Here is a 19591-nt window from a genome sequence, read left to right on the forward strand (position 1 = left end):
GTACTTTTTTCTACCTCAGCCAGGCGTCACAACCTTTTTGTAATATTTCTGGATTTTTATTTTTTTCTAAAATCTTCTGTTTCCACTTCGGATCTTGTATGGAAAGTGATAATGTACATAAAGCCCGGTGATGATGCAGGGTGCTTTATAGAGGCTTTATAAAGGCTGCACATTTAATGATGCACAAAGATGAAGTGTTTCAGAGGATATCATTGAATTAATTAAAGTCTATAAACCCAATTAGAAATGACAGAAAAACACATAAAAAGCTCATTTTACCGAAGAGCTTGCCTCAGGATCATCACGTCTGAGTTTCCTTCAGTGTCAAAGTAAAGTGCTGATAGTTAACTGTCCATCAATGAAACACAAAGCAGGAGATGCTCAGAGATAAATCGGCGCACTTCACTTTAAAAACTGGAGTTTTTAACGCAGCTGTGGGTTCAGGTCTCTTTCTGAAACATGACAACACTGTTCCCGTCGGTGGAAACCTGTAAGTCTCGCGATGTTACCGGTTTCTCGCAGGAAAGGAAGAGTCGCGGAAGAGGGGAAAGGTTTCCTGACGGCTCAGCAGGCTAACCAGCTAACAGAGATAACTACCCGACTAACCAGCGGTTAACCAGGTTTACAGGTTGGACAGACGCCCGAACCGAAGGTAAAACTGAAGGGTGTTTAACACGTCGTGTCTGTCTGGTTTATTATGGGATAGTTTTTGTTGTGAGTCTTGATAAAAGTGGCCTCCTACTGTTAGCTGTTAGCAAGGCGTAGACAGAGCTGCAGCTGTTAGCCGGTTAGCTGCGGAGCTAAGCTAAGCTAAGCTAGCAGGGACTCAGAGGATTTCGCTGAAGAAGAAGTCACGTGACTTCAATACTTCTGATAAACATGTCTGCTTCCGCCCGGCGGGACTGTCAACGCCCCGGGCTCGGTTCGGTTCGGGCTCGGTTCGGGCTCGGTTTGGTTCGGGTTTGGTTTGGTTCGGGTTCGGTTTGATTCGGGCTCGGTTTGATTCGGGTTTGGTTTGGTTCGGGTTTGGTTTGGTTCGGGTTCGGTTTGATTCGGGCTCGGTTTGATTCGGGTTTGGTTTGGTTCGGGTTCGGTTTGGTTCGGGCTCGGTGTGTAGCCGAGCTGCGGGTTAGCCGAGCCGGCTGCTGCCTTTTGTTTGTGTCCAGGTCCTCTGTCGGGTTAGCGGATCGAGGGGAGACGGGCTGGGTTCGGCTGGGTTCGGCTCGGTTCGGGCTCTGGTACCGGGTGTGTTATTCATGGACCGTGTTTCCCTGTTTGTCCCTCCAGGATCAGGATGACCGCCGCTCCGTACAACTACTCCTACATCTTCAAGTACATCATCATCGGTGAGTCATCGATCGGGTTAGTGATCACGTGAGCGGGTTAGTGATCACGTGATCGGGTTAGTGATCACGTGGAGGAAGGACTCAGATCTTTAACTTAAAAAAAAATATCATAATAAATAAAGTTCTGAATCACAGTTTTACTTCAGTAAAAGCATAAAAGTACTTTCAGCAGAATGTACTCCAAGTATTAAAAGTGAAAGTACTTGTTCTGCAGAATGTTTACAGTGATAGTAAATGTACTTTAATACATTAAAGTAGTGAATGTACTTTAATACATTAAAGTAGTAAATGACCACCGGTGGTGGTGAGAAGAATCTAATTAAAGAACGACACCTCAATATTAACATACTTTATTCAAAGTTTAAATAAAATATTAAAGACAAAATGTAAAATATTAAATATAAATATTATAGCTTTTTATATATAATCAACGTCTGAGTTTCAGGTTCAACAGCAAACTGGTGATTATTTTATCATCTAGTTTAATAACTTTAGTTTATTATAATTCCCGGATCACAGAATGAACAGTTCATTTCCTGTCTGTTCTAGTAACATTTATGTAAATTAATTTCATATTTAATTCTCGTGATAAACTGATATAAAGATCTCCTCACCTGTTGGTGTCTGCAGGTGATATGGGAGTCGGGAAGTCGTGTCTGCTGCATCAGTTCACTGAGAAGAAATGTGAGTCTGCTCCTCCTCCTCCCTCTTTTCCTCTTCCTCTTCCTCCCTCTTTTCCTCCTCGTCCTCCTCCTCAATAATTCACCTCTCCTTCCTGCTTCCTGTGTCGTTGATGTCATGGTGATGTCATCATGATGACATGTTGTGTGCAGTCATGGCCGACTGTCCTCACACCATCGGGGTGGAGTTTGGGACGAGGATCATGGAGGTCCACGGTCAGAAGGTGAAGCTGCAGATCTGGGACACGGCGGGTCAGGAGAGGTTCCGGGCCGTGACCCGGTCCTACTACAGGGGTGCCGCCGGCGCCCTGATGGTCTATGACATCACCAGGTACCGGACGCAGTAAAGTACCGACACCACACCTTGAACACACCCCGTTACAAATACACTTATCCAGGGAAATATCTCTATCAGCTGTTTGGTTCCCCTGAGGATGAACTAATACAGGTCATCAGGTCATCAGGTCAACAGGTCATCAGGTCAACAGGTCAACAGGTCAACAGGTCATCAGGTCAACAGGTCAACAGGTCAACAAGTCATCAGGTCAACAGGTCATCAGGTCAACAGGTCAACAGGTCAACAAGTCATCAGGTCAACAGGTCATCAGGTCAACAGGTCAACAGGTCAACAAGTCATCAGGTCATCAGGTCATCAGGTCAACAGGTCATCAGGTCAACAGGTCAACAGGTCAACAGGTCATCAGGTCAACAGGTCATCAGGTCAACAGGTCAACAGGTCAACAAGTCATCAGGTCAACAGGTCATCAGGTCAACAGGTCAACAGGTCAACAAGTCATCAGGTCAACAGGTCATCAGGTCATCAGGTCAACAGGTCAACAGGTCAACAAGTCATCAGGTCAACAGGTCAACAGGTCAACAAGTCATCAGGTCATCAGGTCAACAGGTCAACAGGTCAACAGGTCATCAGGTCAACAGGTCAACAAGTCATCAGGTCATCAGGTCAACAGGTCATCAGGTCAACAAGTCATCAGGTCATCAGGTCAAGGCCTGTGGTTACAGCTATCGGTGGGCGGGACGTAGTATCGTCAGGTTTCCAATCAGATCGGTCAGATCCACCGCTGGCTCCTCCCCCAGCTCGTCCAAATATGGTCACTTCCTGCTCCAAACCGCTCTGAACTATCAAGATGGTGACGGACAGAATCTGAACTGGAGGATTCATAACGTTCACAAACCAACGATGACATCACTGATGGTTGATGACATCACTGATGGTTGATGACATCACTGATGGTTGATGAGATCACAGCTGGTTTGTTCCTGTTGGTTGGTTCCTGGTTACAAACATCTCTTTATTTTCTGTGTAGAAGAAGCACCTACAATCACCTGAGCAGCTGGTTGACCGACGCCAGGAACCTGACCAACCCCAACACGGTGAGCTCAGCGGACCGACCGCCTCATCGCTCGCTCACCATGTTGAAGTCTGTTTGCCGTTGAAGTCTCCGTCGGCGGAACGTGTCCGGTACCGCTGATCAGCTGTTGTCTCTGTATTTCACCCGTCAGGTGATCATTCTGATCGGGAACAAGGCCGATCTGGAGGCTCAGAGAGACGTGACGTACGAGGAGGCCAAGCAGTTCGCTGAGGAGAACGGTGAGAACACATCTGTTAGAGAACACCTTCACATCTGGAGGGAGAACACCTTCACATCTGTTAGAGAACACCTTCACATCTGGAGGGAGAACACCTTCACATCTGGAGGGAGAACACCTTCACATCTGTTAGAGAACACCTTCACATCTGGAGGGAGAACACCTTCACATCTGGAGGGAGAACACCTTCACATCTGGAGGGAGAACACCTTCACATCTGGAGGGAGAACACCTTCACATCTGTTAGAGAACACCTTCACATCTGGAGGGAGAACACCTTCACATCTGTTAGAGAACCTTCACATCTGTTAGAGAACCTTCACTGAGCGTCTGCTTCTGTTCCAGGTCTTCTGTTTCTGGAAGCCAGCGCCAAGACGTGAGTACAAACACATCAATATATTCTGATTAAACACAATCAAATCAATCATTCCTGCTTTTGTGGAGTTCCGGTGTTTTCTGTAGTTTTTATTCCATCCAGGTAAAGATGTGGTTTATAGATAGATGATGTTAGAACACGAGACCAGAACCAGAACTAATGCATCTGCCTGAAGTAGTTTGTTCTGTGCCATCATGGATGTCTGTGTTGCTTCCTCTTCCCTCCTCCAGGGGGGAGAACGTGGAAGAGGCCTTCCTGGAGGCGGCCAAGAGAATCTACCAGAACATCCAGGACGGCAGTCTGGACCTGAACGCTGCCGAGTCCGGAGTCCAGCACAAACCGTCGGCGCCGCAGGGAGGACGGCTGAACGCCGACAGCCAGCCGGCGAAGGAGGGCTGCAGCTGCTAACCACGGACAGAAAGCACACCATCAGACAGACCGATGGACGGAGACCCCCCCCCCCCCCCCCCCCCGCTCCACACACACACACACACACACACACACACACACACACACACACACACACACACACACACACACACACACACCCAGGCACTAACAGGAGTCTTATATCCACAACTGGACTACATTTAACAGTCCAAACACCTGGTGTCAAATCCAGACCTCAGTTCAGAACCCAAAACCAGATTCCACCGACCTCCTCGCCGTCAATCATTCACCGGCTCCGTTCAATCAGGAACCATGGCGACCCACATCTGGACCGTTCCTCTGACCTGAATACAACAGCTGTAATCACAGACGACCCGTTTCACCGACACCGGACGGCCTTTCGGACCCCATCTCTTCCATGTCTGCCGGTCCAACTCCAGAACTTCTCTGGTCACAAACACAAACCACCCAGAACCCCAGAAACACATTCAAACCGACCCGGACGACCCTCCTCCACAACGAGTCGTCCAGTTCTGAGTCTGGAGTCCAACCTGGACCTCAGATCACCTTCAGGCACACTCGACCCAACGAAAGGCCAAACGGGATCTTTGTGGAACCACAGTAGGACTTGGAATAGATCTGAAACCGGTACCGCAAAACACTTTTTCCATGATTGGACTCCCTTCCGGAACCGAAATCTTCCCAATCTGGGAAAACAACTGTGTCGCAGCAGACGAACCAAAACAAACGACCCAAAACAAGACATGATAACGGACACGTCCAGAACCCAGACCTCCTTCGCGTCACATTAGGGAGCTTTGACCCCAACGTAGGCCCAACTAGAGAACCCTCATCCCAGATAGGAGAACCCTCATCCCAGAGACACAAGTCCAACAAATCTACAACCAACATCTGGACACACTTCACTAAAATTCCCGATCTGGACGTTCCTCCGGACCGGAGCGTCGGTTCAGGCCGGATCGCTCTGTCCAAAACAACGACTACGAAATTTATCTAAAATCCAAGTTGTTCCAACAACTGTTTCTGACCTTCAGTCTTTGATGTGAACTTCTGGATTTATGTTTTAGTCTTAAATACCGTCATTCAATGTCCAGTTGGAAAAGTCTCCAGGACTCCGACAATCTCTTCGTCTTGTGTGTTTGTCATTGGATCGGTCGGTCGGTTGTTTAGTCATTTGGTTGGTTGGTCGGTTGTTTAGTCATTTGGTCAGTCGGTCGGTTGTTTAGTCATTTGGTTGGTTGGTCGGTTGTTTAGTCATTTGGTCAGTCGGTCGGTTGTTTAGTCATTTGGTTGGTTGGTCGGTTGTTCAGTCATTTGGTCGGTTGTTTAGTCATTTGGTCGGTCGGTCGGTTGTTTAGTCATTTGGTTGGTTGGTCGGTTGTTCAGTCATTTGGTCGGTTGTTTAGTCATTTGGTCGGTCGGTCGGTCAGAGGATGCAGTTACGTTGTCAGTGTTCTTCTGGTGGCCGATGGCTTTATTTCCACTGCATCATGATTTTCAGCTCGATCTAGTGACCTCGTCTATTAAAGGTTCCTCCAGCCATCTGAACAGTGAAGGTGCCGGCGAGTCCGTTCTGGAGGAGGCGGGCAGCGTAGTTTGAACCAAGCGGCTCTAGTGGCACTCGCTGGTATTGCAGCTGAAGACACTTCTGGATCGGAACCATTTTACAGACCTGAAGCTACGAACTCTTTTAGAAACAGTCTGTGGTTTTACTGGTTCTGACTTATGGAAGTATGATTCTGAAATGTTGGTATCCTGAGAACAGACTCGTTTTTAAGGTGTAAATCTCTGAGTGTCTCTTTAAAGGAGAAGCGAGCTCGGAAAGATGGTAAACTGGTGACAGGAAGCATCTCAGTCCACATAGATCCACATTAATAGAACGTAGGACAGGTGTTGGTGGGTCCTAAACGTTGGACCCGATGCCATGCCGACCGGTGGAAACCCGAACAGAACCCAACCGACCAGAACCCAACCGACCCGACCCATACATCTCCAAAGGAAACACTAATTACACTGAATGTTATTTGGACCTAGTCAGGTCTCCTGAAAGACTTTGTAGAACCAGAGTCACCAACGATAACCTCCAACTCCACCTGATAATCAAACCGCTGCATCTCCATCTTTTTGAAAGCTGAAGCGGTCGACGGTGTTGAACGTCGATCCATGAAGGAAACACGACTCGCTGCTCCGTCAGCAGATCTCCACTTCATAAAGACTTTTATTCTGTTCTTCTTTTTCTTGTTATCGTCCATGTTTTAATCAAACAGGACATCTCTGGTGTCACCGCTCCCCCTGTTTTGTTTTGTGTGTTTGGTTTTCTTTCTAACGAGGTCATCTTCATCTGAGCACGTTGTTCTGGTCTCTGGACCTCCACAGCTGTAAAACCTCAGAGCTCTACAACATGTACAACTTCTCCATATCTGAAGGAACATCTGGAAGCGACGCCTTGACATCTGAAGTGCTTTAAAGTTTCCTCCACCGTCGCGACCTGTCAATCATCCAGTAAATCATTAAATGGAAAGTTAATTCCTAAATAGAAATGTTGCTCTTAAAGAATCATTCCAGTGCTTCAAAACATCAACAACGTTCCTCCGCTAAACTTTGACACTTTTTACATATTTCAGAGCTGCATGAGTTGATCAGAACAAAAGTAGTTTGATAACCAGATTGCATCTTTAATCTGATATGATTCTGCTCTGATTAACATCACATTTACACTGAATGAATCATCTGCAGTGATAAACCAGCAGCGAGGGAAAATCACTTCGGAGCATTTTTTTCCTTTATCTACGGAGTCCCTGAAGGGACAAATGTCAAAGTATAAATTATTACACAATTTATATAATTGAAGTTTTGCAGGAACATTTTCTAGTTGCGTTCTTTTCTATGATAAAATTACATCGTGTTTATTTTTGCATTCAATTACTAATTTCAATCAGTTTCCTTATTTATTCCAGGTAGGCTACAAAACAAGGAAAAACATATTCAAGAACAAATCTGATTTATAAAAATAATATTTAGTCACAATCATAACATGCTATTTTTCATTTGTTATCAAAAGTTTCTCAGTAATTGATGCATAATCATGAGTTCAAAGCCCAAACAAAATTTATTTTGAAAAAGTAAAAGTGTTTCAAACAAAAAGTTAGAATTTTATTTCACCACAAACTTCACAGATAATTTATCGGTGTGGTTTGTCCCCTCTGGGCCTCCGTACCCGACCGCTGCAGGATCTTTTAAAGGTTCAGGTTCTGGTTGGTTTGTTCTGTTTGGTTCTGGTTCTGGTGCCTCGCAGGGTCCATGTGTACATATCCAGTCCAAACTTCAGTGTTAAATCAACTGTTCACGCAGGAGATCTGAACCACTTCACGACAGAATCTGGTTTTGGACGCCGTCCTCGACGGTCTAAAGGGGGCGTGGTCAGTGTGACGCTACTTGTCGCTGTCCTCTGATTGGTGGACAGCAGCCTTCTTTCACTGCGATGCTTGATTAATGAATGAAGTCCCTTCTTCACTGTAAATAAACAACCCGTCTGACTCCGAGCTTCTCGCACATCCTTTTTCTTTTCTAAACAACCTGCACGCAACATTTGCAGGGAAAAAATAAATTATGTTCGTTTCCTCGTTGACACTCGTGCGCATTCACAATTTTATTCTGAACGTTTGCAAGGACCAAAGAGTCAAAGTCGACGAGGAGTCACTGAATTTCGTTGTGTTGGGACCGTCGCCTTAAGCTTCCCTCGCCAAAGGAAAAACACAAACATGTCATCTAGAAAAATGTAAAAAAAATGATCAAAACACAACAAACGACAGACTGCTGCCAGCAGGTGGCAGTGTTCCATTGACAAAGTTAAAATATGATATATCCCATTATTCTGTTAGCGATGACCTATTAGGACAATACAGAAAAAAAAGTTGATCTTTAAGTAAATGTAAATGGTGATTTATTTTTAAATAACGTTCAGTGTAACAAGTCGTATTTCTCTGAGCTGCCGACTCATCATGTTAGCGAGAACAGTATTTTGATTAGCCTGATGGAGGCGCTGTAGTCAAGATGAAACAATTTGAATATCTGAAGCCAATAACTCCGATATTACGGCTCAGTGACGGAAAATGTACAACAAAATTCCAGTTTTGTCTCCGCTCGCTGACTGTAACATGCTCTGTACGTTTTGTTTTCTGTAATGTCTGATGATTTTCTGTCTGCTAGAGTAACAAACACGCTTCTTATGATTCCTTCACTATTTATATTCTCAATCTGTAATTTTCTTCAGCTGTACCTTTCATTGTAAAACCATGAGGACTCAGTTATTTGTAAATAAAGAATATATACTGTATAAACTCTGATGACTGTCACATTTGTCTTGAAGAGTTCCCGTCTCTGCCTGTAGAGGACAGTGTTCCTGTACTTCCCGTCTCTGCCTGTAGAGGACAGTGTTCCTGTACTTCCCGTCTCTGCCTGTAGAGGACAGTGTTTCTGTACTTCCCGTCTCTGCCTGTAGGGGACAGTGTTCCTGTAGTTCCCGTCTCTGCCTGTAGAGGACAGTGTTCCTGTAGTTCCCGTCTCTGCCTGTAGAGGACAGTGTTCCTGTACTTCCCGTCTCTGCCTGTAGAGGACAGTGTTTCTGTAGTTCCTGTCTCTGCCTGTAGGGGACAGTGTTCCTGTAGTTCCTGTCTCTGCCTGTAGGGGACAGTGTTCCTGTAGTTCCTGTCTCTGCCTGTAGGGGGACAGTGTTCCTGGCAGGTAAACACTTTATACAATCATATTTTAAAAACCTGAACTGTTCTTTTAAACGGTTAATTACATTGTTTTACGAGACATAAATAATTCGTACTCAACGTGATCGTTTCTTTCGTACATTTTCAGGAAAACAAGCGTCAAACGGAGTCGTTTTACTTAGAAACTTTATTTCGAAGACAAAAACATGTACAGAGTTCAGAAATATTGATTTCTTGACGTTTATGTTTACGTGTTTTAAACAGAACCAGCAAACGAAGAGTTAAAGTCCCGTTGGGCGGTTCTTCAGGGAGGTGCTCGCGTCTCATTGGTTTGTACTCAGACGTCCGTCCTCATATTTAAAGTGAACTGGACTGTTTCTGATTGGACGACAGGTTGCCGGCCAGCAGACTGAGAACACTTTAAACAGTTTAACAGACAAATGTGTTGCGTTGCCGCAGTAACATGCGTAACTGGGGGCGTGTCCTCGGCCGGCCGGGTTTGATTGACAGCTGAGGGCGGGGCGTCCTTACGTGGTTCTGCTCTTGGAGGCGGGTTCTGTCTCCTGCTCGTACTCGATCTCCACGTACGCTCGTTTCTTTCTCGCTGCGGCGCCGTTCGCCGGAGACTTTCCTTTGGACCTCGGCGCCTTCATCTGCACCTCCTCCTCCTCCTCCTCGGACTCCTCCTGCTCCTCCTCGTCGCTGCTCGTTTTCAGCTTGTTCATGTCCTGGGAGACAGAATTTATGGTTTATTACTTTCAGTGTTCAGACCTTCGATAATTTTAAAATAGTTTCTTATATGAAGTCATGACGTTAAGATATTAATCATTATTATGTGAATCTCATTTTTTGATATACTGAGTCAATATTTTGATAAAGTTTCTAATTATTTTGGAAAAATACATTGATATTTGGAGATAAATTAATTATGTTGAGGTACTACATTAATATTTTAAGATGCTAAGTTAATATTCAGGTCATTATTTTGCAAAAACCTTTGACGTACAGGATTTTGTTGTTGTTGTTTGAGCTCTACATGCTAGTTTAGCATGAGTGTACTGACACCTGGTGGCGCCACCAGGTACTGCAGCCAGTTTACAAAACCTCCGTCTGATTTGTGGATGTTCAATTTACCTCGAAGTCACTCAGGTCGCTCTCCTCCACTTCTTCTTCTGCTACGAATTCTCTGTGTCCGACGTCCTGCAGACAGACACCCTTTCAGAATAAAATAACTCCTCAGTTTAAATATTCATTCAGCTCCTCCTCCCTCACCTCGTCGTCTTCCTCCTCCTCCTCCTCCTCCTCCTCGCTCTCCTGGTCCTGCTGCTCCAGCGCTCTGTCGAAGGCGTGGACCGGGAAGTTGTAGATGTCTCCGTACTGAAAACAAAACACGTGACGGTGAGTTCGGATCGTGTCGCTACTTCGGCGCGGACTGCTAACGTGCTAACGTGCTGCCGTCGTACCGTTCCCTGTTTCAGTCGCTCCAGCAGCTCCTTCTCGATGGCGTTGTCCAGCTGGGCGGCGATCAGAGCTTTCTCCTGCGAGGACAGACGACAGGAGACATGCAGCTTCATCAATAATCTCACGTTAGATTCATGTTTCATCTGACAGATAATCAGTCACCTGGAAATGTTTTTGAATCGGTGAAATAAGGAATAAGTGACGCCTTTAATTATAAAATTAAACAATTATATAACTTAAATAACCTTTAAAGAACGACCATTTTAGAAATTATTAAAATACTATACCATCTTTATACTCTAAAGAGTTTAAACTTCACTTAAACTGAGTCTGCTGCGCCGTCTGAAGGACCCAATCAGACAACAGGGGGCGTGTCTAATAACCTGATGATACTACGTCCCGCCCACCGATAGCTGTAACCTGACTGCACCACAGGCCTGTCAATCAAACAGACACGCCCCCAAAAACAGGTCTTCTTGAATCTTCTTTTCTAATGAATGAGGGATTATTTTCAGATGGACCTCCAGAAAACTAATAAGAAGGAGTGACTTTAGCTAACAACACCGAGATAACTGATGGACACATTTTATTCACTTTGGATTTGATGAGAGAAGTTGAATGGGAGTCTATGGAGCCGGAGGCTTTTTGGAGCCGACCTCTAGTGGCACTCGCTGGTATTGCAGCTGAAGACACTTCTGGATCAGAACCATTTTACAGACCTGAAGCTACGAACTCTTTAATGAACAGTCTGTTGACTAAAGTGAACGACAGGTGTTGTTGTGTTGTTGTGTTGTTGAACGTTCACCTCCTTCCTCTTCTCTCGGCTCTCCACCTTCCTGCTGAGAGGAACCAGCTTCCTCCTGGAACACACAAGCAGGATGTCGTATATTAACGCAGAACATTTCATATTAACGCAGCACATTTTATATTAACGCAGCACATTTCATATTAACGCAGTACATTTCATATTAACGCAGCACATTTCATATTAACGCAGTACATTTGATATTAACGCAGTACATTTGATATTAACGCAGTACATTTGATATTAACGCAGAACATTTCATATTAACGCAGCACATTTCATATTAACGCAGCACATTTCATATTAACGCAGCACATTTTATATTAACGCAGTACATTTTATATTAACGCAGTACATTTGATATTAACGCAGTACATTTGATATTAACGCAGTACATTTTATATTAACGCAGTACATTTCATATTAACGCAGTACATTTCATATTAACGCAGCACATTTTATATTAACGCAGTACATTTTATATTAACGCAGTACATTTGATATTAACGCAGAACATTTTATATTAACACGGTACATTTTATATCGATGCAGTACATTTTATATCAACGCAGTACATTTTATATTAACGCTGTATATTTGATATTAACGCAGTACATTTGATATTAACGCAGTATATTTTATATTAACGCAGTATATTTAATATTAATGCAGTACATTTGATATTAACGCAGTATATTTAATATTAATGCAGTACATTTTATATTAATGCAGTATATTTGATATTAACGCAGTACATTTTATATTAACGCAGTATATTTAATATTAATGCAGTACATTTGATATTAACGCAGTATATTTAATATTAATGCAGTACATTTTATATTAACGCAGTACATTTGATATTAACGCAGTACATTTGATATTAACGCAGTACATTTGATATTAACGCAGTACATTTGATATTAACGCAGTACATTTGATATTAACGCAGTACATTTGATATTAACGCAGTACATTTGATATTAACGCAGTATATTTGATATTAACGCAGTACATTTGATATTAACGCAGTATATTTGATATTAACGCAGTACATTTGATATTAACGCAGTACATTTGATATTAACGCAGTACATTTGATATTAACGCAGAACATTTTATATTAACACGGTACATTTTATATCGATGCAGTACATTTTATATCAACGCAGTACATTTTATATTAACGCTGTATATTTGATATTAACGCAGTACATTTGATATTAACGCAGTATATTTTATATTAACGCAGTATATTTAATATTAATGCAGTACATTTGATATTAACGCAGTATATTTGATATTAACGCAGTACATTTTATATTAACGCAGTATATTTGATATTAACGCAGTACATTTTATAGTCACGCAGTATATTTGATATTAATGTAGTACATTTTATATTAATGCAGTATATTTGATATTAACGCAGTACATTTTATATTAATGCAGTATATTTGATATTAACGCAGTACATTTTATATTAACGCAGTATATTTGATATTAATGCAGTATATTTGATGTTAACGCAGTATATTTAATATTAATGCAGTACATTTTATATTAATGCAGTATATTTGATATTAACGCAGTACATTTTATAGTCACGCAGTATATTTGATATTAATGCAGTACATTTTATAGTCACGCAGTATATTTGATTATAATGCAGTACATTTTATATTCACACAGTATATTTGATAATAACGCAGTACATTTAAATAACGCAGTATATTTAAATATCGCGATATATAACATGATATAATAACATGACCTGGTCCAACCTGCAGAACCGGGTCAGAACTTACTGTCTCTTCAGAACCAGCTTGCGCATGCGGATCAGGTACTGGGTGACTTTGGTGAAGCGCTGTTTGCATTTGTGTCGGAGGAACCGCGGCCAGTAAATCAGGTTGTCGTCGATCTGTTCTAAAGCTTTCTCGTAGTTCTTACTGAGCTTCACCTGGAAAAAACAAACCCGTTAAACCGAGTGATGCTTCAGGATTCTGGTTCTGGTGACAGAAATCGTTAATATTTCACCTTCTCCCACATCTTGGCGGGAAACGCCGCCCTCTCGATGACCTTCATGTAGAGGAAAACTTGACCTGCAACACAAACACGACGTTGATCACGATGTTCGTAGTTAAAAACGAGCGCTGTGTGCTGGTGAACGTCACCTTTCTCCTCGCGGATGGTTGCGTACTGACTGTTGGCCAGCGGGCACGAGGAGCGGTTGCACAAACCCGTGATGTTGAACTCATTACGACAGAAGTTCTGACTCTTCGTCCTGAAACAGAGACGTTTTATTTTGGAGTCACAGGAAGTCCAGGTAAAGTTTATACATGCATGAATGAAGCTTCAGTTTCAGACTTACTTTACTTTGAAGGAGCAGAACTGTTTGTTTCCGATAATGTCCCAAATCACCTGCAGGAAACATCCGACACGTTACCAACATCCGACACGTTACCAACATCCGACGCGTTACCAACATCCGACGCGTCACCAAACATCCGACACGTTACCAACATCCGACACGTTACCAAACATCCGACACGTCACCAACATCCGACACGTCACCAAACATCCGACACGTTACCAACATCCGACACGTTACCAAACATCCGACACGTCACCAACATCCGACACGTCACCAACATCCGACACGTCACCAAACATCCGACACGTCACCAAACATCCGACACGTTACCAAACATCCGACACGTCACCAACATCCGACACGTCACCAAACATCCGACACGTCACCAAACATCCGACACGTTACCAACATCCGACACGTTACCAAACATCCGACACGTCACCAACATCCGACACGTCACCAACATCCGACACGTCACCAAACATCCGACACGTCACCAAACATCCGACACGTTACCAAACATCCGACACGTCACCAAACATCCGACACGTTACCAAACATCCGACACGTCACCAACATCCGACACGTTACCAACATCCGACACGTTACCAAACATCCGACACGTCACCAACATCCGACACGTCACCAAACATCCGACACGTCACCAAACATCCGACACGTTACCAAACATCCGACACGTCACCAAACATCCGACACGTCACCAACATCCGACACGTTACCAACCATCCGACACGTTACCAACATCCGACACGTTACCAACATCCGACACGTTACCAACATCCGACACGTCACCAAACATCCGACACGTCACCAAACATCCGACACGTTACCAACATCCGACACGTTACCAACATCCGACACGTTACCAACATCCGACACGTCACCAAACATCCGACACGTCACCAAACATCCGACACGTTACCAAACATCCGACACGTCACCAAACATCCGACACGTTACCAAACATCCGACACGTCACCAACATCCGACACGTTACCAACATCCGACACGTTACCAAACATCCGACACGTTACCAACATCCGACACGTTACCAACCATCCGACACGTTACCAAACATCCGACACGTTACCAACATCCGACACGTTACCAACCATCCGACACGTTACCAACATCCGACACGTTACCAACATCCGACACGTTACCAACATCCGACACGTCACCAAACATCCGACACGTTACCAAACATCCGACACGTCACCAACATCCGACACGTTACCAACATCCGACACGTTACCAAACATCCGACACGTTACCAACATCCGACACGTTACCAACCATCCGACACGTTACCAAACATCCGACACGTTACCAACCATCCGACACGTTACCAACATCCGACACGTTACCAACATCCGACACGTTACCAAACATCCGACACGTTACCAACATCCGACACGTTACCAACCATCCGACACGTTACCAACATCCGACACGTTACCAACATCCGACACGTTACCAACATCCGACACGTCACCAAACATCCGACACGTCACCAAACATCCGACACGTCACCAAACATCCGACACGTTACCAACATCCGACACGTTACCAACATCCGACACGTTACCAACATCCGACACGTTACCAACATCCGACACGTCACCAAACATCCGACACGTCACCAAACATCCGACACGTCACCAAACATCCGACACGTTACCAAACATCCGACACGTCACCAAACATCCGACACGTCACCAAACATCCGACACGTCACCAAACATCCGACACGTCACCAAACATCCGACACGTCACCAAACATCCGACACGTTACCAAACATCCGACACGTCACCAAACATCCGACACGTCACCAAACATCCGACACGTTACCAAACATCCGACACGTTACCAAACATCCGACACGTTACCAAACATCCGACACGTTACCAACATCCGACACGTTACCAAACATCCGACACGTCACCAACATCCGACACGTCACCAAACATCCGACACGTTACCAAACATCCGACACGTTACCAAACATCCGACACGTTACCAAACATCCGACACGTTACCAACATCCGACACGTTACCAACATCCGACACGTCACCAAACATCCGACACGTTACCAAACATCCGACACGTTACCAAACATCCGACACGTTACCAAACATCCGACACGTTACCAACATCCGACACGTTACCAACATCCGACACGTCACCAACATCCGACACGTCACCAAACATCCGACACGTTACCAACATCCGACACGTCACCAACATCCGACACGTCACCAAACATCCGACACGTTACCAACATCCGACACGTTACCAACATCTGACACGTCACCAAACATCCGACACGTCACCAAACATCCGACACGTTACCAACATCCGACACGTCACCAACATCCGACACGTTACCAAACATCCGACACGTCACCAAACATCCGACACATCACCAACATCCGACACGTCACCAAACATCCGACACGTCACCAAACATCCGACACGTCACCAAACATCCGACACGTTACCAACATCCGACACGTCACCAACATCCGACACGTCACCAAACATCCGACACGTTACCAACATCCAACACGTTACCAACATCCGACACGTCACCAAACATCCGACACGTCACCAACATCCGACACGTCACCAACATCCGACACGTCACCAAACATCCGACACGTCACCAAACATCCGACACGTCACCAAACATCCGACACGTTACCAACATCCGACACGTCACCAACATCCGACACGTCACCAACATCCGACACGTCACCAACATCCGACACCAAACATCCGACACGTCACCAACATCCGACACGTCACCAACATCCGACACCAAACATCCGACACGTCACCAAACATCCAACGCGTCACCAACATCCGACACGTCACCAAACATCCAACGCGTCACCAACATCCAACAGTGACGTACAATGGTCACATTTTTAACATTTTAATGTGGCATATTAAAAACCGATTAACAAACCAGTTAACATTTATTTAGTCAAACATTAAAAATAATTTCACTATCTGGTGATTTTTATTCAGACGTTTACAACTCGGATCCGGTGGAGTTGTAACTTGTATTAGATATTTTATAGGTCCATTGATGAATTGATTATGAATATTATCGCCGAAATTAAGTTCACACATGCCTCCAACAAAGTGTTTTGACTTTTGATCTAAATGTTGAGTGTGTTTGAAGAAAATCCAGAAAACTTTAAAAATATGTATTTTTTTTAAAAAGACTTTGGCCTGACGTTTAACAAGATACACTTCACCTTTCAAACCAGTGGTCTATCCGGACATCATGAATAGACGCAGCTCCTGTTCCGTCACAACGTTAGTTATGAAACAGGAACGATAATCGATCATAAATAACCACTTTGATCAGATTTTTAAACGAGGCTAACGTTAGCATGCAGACTTGCGCAGCACATCAGCGGATCGGGATGAATTTACGACACTTACGTCGTCGTGTTGCATCTTTACGTCGTCACGGAGCTGCTCGCAGCTTCACCGCTGAATCCGCTGTTTGTTTACAATATTCAATCCGTTAAATGAATGTTGTGAAGGAGTTTTTCGGACTGCGGAGCCACATGGACGTTCAGGGAGACACCATCTTTGTTTGGATGGAAATCTCGTTCGCGGGGCGACAGACACCGAGAGGAAGTATCGCGATACCTGCCGGGGCGAGCGCATTTTTACTTTTTACTTTTATTTGTTTCTTAAATAAGAAAAACACGACTTCTGCTGCTTCTGTGGTCCAGGTCTTACATCTGGTTTCATACATTCTTCCAGTATGATGAATACATGTTGATGCTGTTGTTGTTGTTAAATGTGTGACGTGTTTATCTATCGGTGTTTTTTAAAGATTTCACGACATAAATCACATTTTAACAGCGTGTTTTTGGACTGCAGTTCGCCTCCGGAACTTCCGGCGTCGCTGCAGCTGCTTTATCCCCAAGCGTTTTCCCATAATGCACCGCTCCTTGGCAGATTACAAACCTTCTGCTTTGCAAACTTTCACAGCGCGTTAAATATGGAAATGGTTTCGGTGTTCGTCGTGTTTGAATTGTTCCTCTGAGGAGGAGCGGAAGTGAGAAATGTGGCGCGAATCAGAGAAACCGTCAGTCAGAGAGCGCGAGCGCCGCTACAGGAGCTCCGAGCTGCACGTGGTCCGGCGATCCTTCGGTTCATGAACATGATGATTGGTGCGTTCACGGACCTCCGTGAAAGGTGCAGCCTCCTCTTGTTACGTCTTGCGCCTCAGCCCGTCTGATCCTGAACCGACATCATTTTAATACCAGTATCAGCAAACAGCTGCAGTAAGAGTACAGGAAATACAAACGCCGGAATTACACGTCAATCAATTGCGGTGCAGCAGTTATCATGGTCGCCTCAGTGAAAAGGTTCCGGGTTCCAATCCCGGCCTACCTGTGTGAGTCTGCAGGTTCTCCGTGTTCCTCCGTGGGTTCTGTCGGTTCTCCAGCTTCCTCCCACCGTCCAGAAACATGAACCTCAGGCTAACTGGTGATTCTACAAATGTCCCTGAGGCGTGGACGGTCTTTGTTTCCGTCTGTCTCTATGTCCTGTGATGGACTGACCACCTGTCCAGGTGAACCCCGCCTTCGCCCAATGTGAGCTGGGATAGGCTCCGCCCCCCGTGACCCTGTTCAGGATAAAGAGGGTGTAGATGATGGATGGATGGATAAATTGGATAAATGTGAATACTAATTGGGATGTTGCTATATTATATATATATTATACATTTTGATATAAGGATAAAATCGCTGTCCTTTGTGAAGAAGAAAAATAACCAAGTTTCACATCAGAGGCAGAAACACGATGTTTAACATTTCATCATCAAAATTTATACTAAATCAATAATTCGATTATTGTTAAGGCTTCTGATGAACTTCCTGTCAGTGGACCAACTGATTGGTCGATGATATGACATTCACAACGTTCACAAGGGGGCGCTGCGGCGGTCCGCTCCCAGCAGGGGGCGCTGCGGCGGTCCGCTCCCAGCAGGGGGCGCTGCGGCGGTCCGCTCCCAGCAGGGGGCGCTGCGGCGGTCCGCTCCCAGTAGGGGGCGCTGCGGCGGTCCGCTCCCAGCAGGGGGCGCTGCGGCGGTCCGCTCCCAGCAGGGGGCGCTGCGGCGGTCCGCTCCCAGTAGGGGGCGCTTAACATTTACATGACATGTTAAATTGATTTTGTTAAAAGTTAAATTGAATGTTAATGTCCTTTTTTTTTAAGGACCTAACACGACGCCAGTTTTAGACTTTTCGTACAGATGAAATATTTTTGTCTGCTTGTTTAATCTCAAGTTAAATATCGACGTCGCTGCTCGTCAGGGCGCCGCTCTGACTGCTAGCGTCGCTAACATTAGCATGATTACTTCTTTTAATAGATGTTTTATTAACGATGATTCTGGTTTTCAGTAGTTTTTTCATTCAGATTAACTTCAGACTTTTATTGTGTTTTTTTTGTCACATTCATCAACTCTACTAACGTTCACCTGTCTGAGGCTCCGCCCCCTTCATGAAACACTGTTATATTCTTTATAAATTATGTCTGTTTTTATTCATAATTAACAAAATGCTTCCTGATGGATTAATGTAATAATAGTATTTAATCTCCTTTTTTGTCCAATTAAACAATAACAATAACCAAAAACAACTAAAAAAGAAGCAGATGAACAGAGAAACGAACAAATTAACGACCGTCGGTAACAAATGTTCATAGTGAGTTTACTCACTATGAACACTATACATATATACATATATATATATGTATATATG

At 44.4% G+C, this 19591-nt stretch overlaps 2 protein-coding genes and 1 non-coding gene across 3 annotated transcripts; 2 read left to right on the forward strand and 1 right to left on the reverse strand.

The window, feature by feature from the left end:
• The first annotated feature begins 523 nt into the window (after positions 1-523).
• On the forward strand, positions 524-8767 carry LOC138194719 (ras-related protein Rab-14-like). The gene is made up of 8 exons (XM_069143665.1): positions 524-652; positions 1288-1346; positions 1977-2030; positions 2180-2357; positions 3352-3418; positions 3548-3635; positions 3980-4010; positions 4241-8767. Exons 2-8 carry the CDS (start codon positions 1295-1297, stop codon positions 4416-4418), a joined length of 648 nt encoding a protein of 215 aa, XP_068999766.1. The 5' UTR covers positions 524-652; positions 1288-1294; the 3' UTR covers positions 4419-8767.
• A 541-nt stretch (positions 8768-9308) lies between these two features.
• On the reverse strand, positions 9309-17423 carry mak16 (MAK16 homolog (S. cerevisiae)). Its single transcript, XM_069143674.1, has 10 exons — positions 17259-17423; positions 13777-13826; positions 13580-13689; positions 13443-13507; positions 13214-13365; positions 11406-11460; positions 10603-10677; positions 10412-10516; positions 10274-10339; positions 9309-9867 (listed from the first exon to the last, which is right to left on the reverse strand). Exons 1-10 carry the CDS (start codon positions 17271-17273, stop codon positions 9667-9669), a joined length of 894 nt encoding a protein of 297 aa, XP_068999775.1. The 5' UTR covers positions 17274-17423; the 3' UTR covers positions 9309-9666.
• A 550-nt stretch (positions 17424-17973) lies between these two features.
• LOC138194738 (small nucleolar RNA U13) lies at positions 17974-18071 on the forward strand. Its single transcript, XR_011177950.1, has one exon. It is a non-coding gene; the product is annotated as a small nucleolar RNA U13 (small nucleolar RNA).
• The last annotated feature ends 1520 nt before the right edge of the window (positions 18072-19591 follow it).

The sequence above is a fragment of the Embiotoca jacksoni genome, unplaced genomic scaffold, assembly GCF_022577435.1.
Source record: "Embiotoca jacksoni isolate LCO1_2020_lvr unplaced genomic scaffold, fEmbJac1.0.p SCAF_112, whole genome shotgun sequence".
NCBI classification, from domain to species: Eukaryota; Metazoa; Chordata; class Actinopteri; family Embiotocidae; genus Embiotoca; species Embiotoca jacksoni.